Below are 6,761 nucleotides of genomic sequence, written 5' to 3'. Positions count from 1 at the left end.
GTCAGAAATCAATAAAAGAAAAAAAGGCACAATTCAGCTTTGATACTTATCAGCTGCTGACTCACCCAGTTCATGCTATAGAAATAAAAGAGTACAACAAATGTTATTGAGAACCTATATTATCGATAAAATGCTGGTTGCTAAGAAAAAAGAGAAAATGGGTAGATAAAAATCATTTAGATTACATTTTAGAAATTGCTAGTTTCTATAAGGTAAATCTTAAAGAGAATTTTATTTATTCTAATTATTTCTAGAAAGAAGGCAATGAGAGATTTTGTCATCAAAAAACTCCCTTATGTGGTCCTTCTTGTCCTCAGGCAAGTTTAAGAGTAAAAAGACAAAGTGAAGATAGTAAAAAAAAAAAATGTGTGTGTATATATATAAATATATACACACATGATTTTTAATCTAAATAAGGAACATAAACATGACACAATCAGATTGGTATATTGTAGAACCATATTACTGTTATAGCTCTATCTATGTGAGCATTAATCAATTTCTCTGGCTTCTGGTTTCTTTCCCATTAATTAAGAACTTCACTTTTGTTTACAACCAAGGCAATTCTAGTCCTATATTTCTGTGATTGCAAACACATTTACTTCTGATGGTCATATTTAAAAGAATATGTATTAAGAATAAAAATTATTATCTTAGCTATTGTTAAGTTCAGGAATTGTGACTGGGTCATCAATTTCCACCGAAGCCTTGCAAGTCAATAAAATTTGTAACTGGCATCTGAATTAAAACCCAAATTAGATATTTCAGTCCTAAAAACCATACAATCTTCAAAACTGGAAAAAGATGTCTTCATATCCAAACTAATTAATAAATATTGTTGTAGAAACATACAATTAAAGGTGTATTGCTCACATAGAAAATGTGGTTACATGTAGATGTTTTTGGAAAGTCTTTGATGTGGGGACTTTTAACGTACATCCATGAATACGTTTTCTTTTCAATGGAGGATGTGCGAAACTTTTCTGCTTTAATAAGAGTGAGTGGATATTGCAAACACGCTACAGGGAAGAAAGTCTATTGCTTCATTTCATTGGAGCTACTAATACCAATATTTAAATCTTCAATTCATGTACAATTCAATTATTCTATATTTTTCTTTGTTTTTCGCCAATAGGTTTTGCTTAAAGAAAAAACGTCAGTATGAGAAACCACACAATGATTACAGAGTTTGTACTCTTGGGCATATCAGACAACCCAGAGCTTCAGGTTGTAATTTTCACCGTTTTATTTATGGCTTATGTATTAAGTGTCACTGGAAACCTAACCATCATCATCCTCACCTGGATAGACTGTCGTCTGAAGACTCCTATGTATTACTTCCTCCGGAATTTCTCCTTCTTAGAAATTACACCAGTGTTTCTATCCCCAGATTTTTGAAGGCAATCACAACTAGAATCAAGACCATTTCCTATAACAATTGTTTGGCTCAATTATTTTTCTTCATCTGCATGGGTGTGTCTGAATTTTTTCTTCTAACTGCCATGTCTTATGATCGTTATATTGCTATCTGTAAGCCTCTCCGTTACACCACCATCATGAACAAGAAAATCTGCACTCTGCTCGTCTTGTGTTCATGGCTGGGAGGTTTTCTTACTATTTTCCCACTGCTCATGCTTATCCTCCAGTTAGATTTCTGTGCTTCCAATGTAATTGATCACTTCTCTTGCGATTATTTCCCCATTTTAGAACTCTCATGCTCAGACACATGGCTTTTAGAGACGATTGGCTTTTACTTTGCTTTTGTTACTCTGCTGTTCACGTTGGCATTAGTGATTCTATCCTACCTGCGCATCATTAGCACCATTCTGAGAATTCCATCTGCCAGTCAGAGGAAAAAGGCTTTCTCCACATGCTCCTCTCACATGATTGTCATTTCCATCTCCTATGGAAGCTGTGTATTCATGTATGTCAAGCCTTCAGCCAAAGAAAGAGCATCATTGACCAAAGGAGTAGCTATTCTCAACACTTCAATTGCCCCAGTGTTGAACCCTTTTATTTATACACTGAGGAACCAGCAAGTAAAACAAGCTTTCAAAAACTTGGTTCATAAAGTAGTGTTTTCTAGAAACAAATGAAAGCATGTGTGAGCATGAATGAATGTCATTGTGAAGAGGCAATAAAGGACAAATGAGTTTTAACTTCTACAATGTCCTCCTATGTCCATCTCGCAGACACCTGCAACGCTGAGCTCACTTGCTTAAGCTTCCTTTCTAACCTAAAAGCGACTATGTCGTGTTTTCCTTTCAAATTACCTATACGTTCCATGGAATCATGGATTTATAATTTTGAACAGGAAACCAACAGCTATAGAATGGAAATCATTTTACTTATTGTCCCCAATAATAAAAATACTTTATAGGGTAAGGGCTAAAGCCGTGTAAATTGTTTTGGTCAAATTACTCAATTTTTTTTCTTGTTCCTAATATAACGGTTTCTTTCTTGAAGTTATAAGAAATATGACCTAAATTGAATATTTACAACAACCATATTTTTGCACACTATCTGCAGTATCTGTTCAATTCTTCCCACTTATCTGATGGACACAGATATTTTATTTTCCTACTTACAAATAATTTGTAGTTAATAATATCCTATATTTCTTAGTTATACTGAAGGTATGTGTTATGTCTCATTTTATATATTTTCCTTGTTTATCAGTATTATATTTAATAAAACGTAAAAAGAATATTTGCATAATTACCGTTAGTCTTATGCCTCCTGGAAATTTGACGGGAATTTCATAAATAATATCTCTTCTGTAGAGAGCATTTATCCTGCGTCATATGCTAAACTAGGTTTGTTCTATACTAGATCTTATTTAATCTTCACAGCTTTATGGCAAATTAGACATGATTATCTCTTTTTTTATAAATGTGTAAATTGATGCTTAGAAAAGTTGACTAACTTGCCTGAGGTGTTGAGTTATAATAGCCAGTATGATAGCCTGATCTGAAAAAATAAAACAAAGTAAACAAAAAACTTGTGTTTGCTCTATTTTATACATATTTGAAACTCTGCAAGGCCTGAAAATTCCACATAGTTTTTACTAAGGACTTGCACAATTTTATTGTTTTTTGTCACTCACATAATCCCATTTGGTCATGATTATATTATTATAGTCTAGTCACAGAAGGTACTAAATCCTAATATTATAATTGGCATATGAATTACAACATTAATCAATCAAAACAAGTAACTCTTCAACTGCCATTCCTGGTGAGCAAGAGTGAATAGGGAAAAAAGTATAAACAGTGGTATGCTACCAAAAATTCTTATTGGAGGGCATATTAAAAATAATGGAGTTAACAAATGTACTTAGTACAATGTGGTAGATAACCAGATTAAAAGATGAGATGGAGTATTGGGTAGAGATCTGCATCAGGAATTCAGACATTTGGTTACTAATCTCTGTCTGAAAAATAATGTTAAAGGAAACAAATTCCTCATTTAGTGTTGTTGTTTGCTTGTTGGTACTTTTTCGTTCTCATTGGACACTGTCTCCCAAGCTTCCTTTTCCAATTTCAATAGTAATGTGTAGTATGTTTCATATTTCTTAGTGTTATGTGTACATTCCTGTTCTGGCAATTTCGATTCACTGAATTATTCCTCTTAAGCCAGCAGCAGAGAGAACGGACAAAAAAATTAACTGGTTGTGCTACATAAAATCTGTGTAGAAACCACACCAGAGAGTTTTTAAATGCCTCCCGGTATTTTTTTCTCTTTGATATATTTGCTCCTTTCTCACTCTCTGTAGTCAAAGAAATATATCCCATCTGGATAAAATAGAAAATTTAAGACAAAAACATTGACAATAGAGAACAAATTTGTTCAACGAGAGCAAATATTTTCAGAAATGCTGGTTTCCCTGGATTACAGCAATGGCCGTTGCTAAAATTTTTTATAGTCTAGTTATTCTGAGTGTTAGTGAACCTGTATGAAAATCAGAGGTAAGTCGGACATACAGATGGCAATGGAAGTCTTCCAAGCCTTATCATTGATTTACTACTTATCAGCTCAGCTTCAATCAATTAAATAGGATATATTGGAGTTGTATTTTACAAATGGACATATTAAAAATTATAAAAATAGGTGAATATATTTTGTTTTATCCTATCAACTTATTCATTCTCTGTTAAAGGCAGAAAACTACTATCCCTGTCTCTGCGTGTTTCTAATTGAATGTAGGCTATGTAGTTCTTGCTTAAAAGAATAGATTTTAGTTTCAGGTGGTCTGAGATTATATTCGACGTTTGCTAGTTATAGGAACATAACCAACTGTATAACCTCTCTGAACCTAACTCTTTGTTTGGGAATAAAGACAAAAGTTTCATAGGTGTGTTAAGATGGCTAAATGAGATAAAATGTAAAAGTACTTAGCATTTCACTGGAATAAATAGTGTCTTTGCTAAATCACAATTACTATGAATGTCCTTCCCTGAGTTAATTCCAACTGACAGAAAAAATAAAGTAAATAAAACAACTATTCATGAAAACTAAGTGCCACATGATTTATAGAGTATTTTCATTTATTGTATTGCTATTAATTCTCAAAAACACCCTTGAAATTTCAACTACATTTTAAACAGAGAAAACTGAAGCTTAAAGAAATTGGGTAACTCTTTCGAAGTCACAAATTCATTAAGTGACCCATTTGTATTTTTAACCCATGTTTCTCTAAGTGCAAAACCCATATACTTACTGTGATAATAATTTACCCTAGAATTTCATAATAAATTAATAGTGTTTTGATAAGATAATCTTATTTTTTTACTTTTCTTTAAATTATAGGTGGCTAGTGAAAGAACTAAAAGTATGAAGTTATGAGTTGATAATTGCCATAAACAGATATTAGTTTTACTACTTCTGAAATTATTATTAAATATTATTTGATGAGCTCTGTTTTACCTTGATTTTATTTTATGAACATTTCGTGAATGCTGAGAATTGAATCTGTCCATCATTACTGAAATGAAGATTATAAATTATTCAGATTTCTCAGGGCTATAGTCATCTAAAAGAATTGTGAGAATAAACTTAAAAGTACATAATTAAACAATCTGTACAATGACTCAGTGGGTTTTCCTAAGGAGTCTGGCCTCATTCAGGCCAAGGGAAGTTCTTAAATGAACTGTGTGTCATGGCCCAAACCCCAGAATAATTGAGGAGCGCCCAAAGTAAATGCAGAGTACTTAAGAAGCCAAACCAGTTTTACCTGGAACATTGAATTAAGTAATTCTCCTTTTCTCTAACATCGTATCTGTCACCCTGAACAACTCTTTAAACTCATAAAGTAGAAAGAAACTGAGTGATATAATCAATAAAGCACATTGCTTTGGAGATAGGATTTATGAAATTTTTCTAATGACCTCTAATGAGATTTAACTGAAGAAAAGAGAATTAGTATACATAGAAAATGTTGAAACAGTTAGACTTTCAAAGTTATTTCATTACTAATGGATATTTCCACACAGTGGAATATAGAATATTTAAAACTACAACAGAAAAACACCCAGAAAATTGAACCAATTGAACCAATTGAACCAATCTAAGTCTCTTCTCTCAGTCTCTCCAAGGAACATCCTTTGGTCCTTCCAACTTAATGTATCCTTTAATATAGAGCCCCTTTCTCACCTTGGGCATCAAAGAAACCATCAATAGATAGTTTATCTGAAGGATTATTGTTAATATTAACTTTGTGGTAGGGATTTTGGAAGGGACTCCTTGAATATACTTTGTAGCCATCTTATTTAACAAATACGAGATATTGTTGTTAATTTTCAGTTTGAATATCTCAAAGAGTCTGTCTCAGGGATTCTTAGGAGGCAAGTAAGAATTGATTTTGATGAAATGGGTGGAAGGAAATATAAAGCTTAATAACCTCAATCATGTTCATCCAAGGGGAAATATGGATCACCATTCAGAAATAAAAAGCTGAAAAGCCAAGTTAAATGCTGGAGATATCATTCATACTCTGAATCAGTACATCCTTAGGATGGGTAAGGCTCTAGGAACCACATCACCTTGTTAAGCATTGAAGTTTATTTCCCTCAAAAGGCTGATTAGTGAATAAATGACTGCAGATAATATTTATGAGCCTTATTTGATGTTGGTAAATGAACAGAATCTGCTGAATTTTCATAAACATTTTTACATAAAAGCATAGTATACTGTCTCCAATTCTGTACTATTGGGTCATCACTTGCAAGAGTTTCTTCAAGCCTGTTTTCTCTGGTCCTAGAAGACTGGTTATGTAAATATTAATTTTCAGTGATGCACTCATGAAGCTTTCCAACATCTATTAATATCTTTCTTCACGGCTCTTCATACATTCCTTCACAGGCTTAATCAGTAGCCAAAAAGTATAAGTTATGGTATTATTATTCAGAAAAGTGTTAAAATTAAGGGGAAACTGAAGAGGAAATGCAAATATGCAAAAAAAAGTTGAAGATTAAAAATCTAGTGTAATGATACATTATTCACTATGGAATCATAATGGTATATTTTTTAAAAAACCTGGATGCCAATAAGTTATTGCAGAAATTTCAATCATGAGATTGAAGCCAAATCTTGTCTATTTGATGAGAATGCATTTTGTGACTTCAAGGTGTTATGAAAAACTAGCTCATTCAATGAAAAGCAAACCCTGATGAAGCAACAGTAATATTACTGAGCAGGAGGAAAGTTATTTAAAAGGATGAATTGTAAAAAAATTTAAGAAAAGTAATTTTCAAATAATGTTT

At 32.5% G+C, this 6,761-nt stretch overlaps 1 protein-coding gene across 1 annotated transcript; it reads left to right on the top strand.

The window, feature by feature from the left end:
- The first annotated feature begins 1,147 nt into the window (after positions 1 to 1,147).
- Positions 1,148 to 2,096, top strand: LOC103551520 (olfactory receptor 6C3-like). Its single transcript, XM_008521041.2, is given in 2 exon segments — positions 1,148 to 1,366; positions 1,369 to 2,096. Coding segments are annotated over 2 exon segments (933 nt in total). The 5' UTR covers positions 1,148 to 1,161.
- The last annotated feature ends 4,665 nt before the right edge of the window (positions 2,097 to 6,761 follow it).

The sequence above is a fragment of the Equus przewalskii genome, chromosome 5 (genome assembly GCF_037783145.1).
Source record: "Equus przewalskii isolate Varuska chromosome 5, EquPr2, whole genome shotgun sequence".
Taxonomy (NCBI): domain Eukaryota; kingdom Metazoa; phylum Chordata; class Mammalia; order Perissodactyla; family Equidae; genus Equus; species Equus przewalskii.
This window is presented reverse-complemented; position numbering and strand designations above follow the sequence as displayed.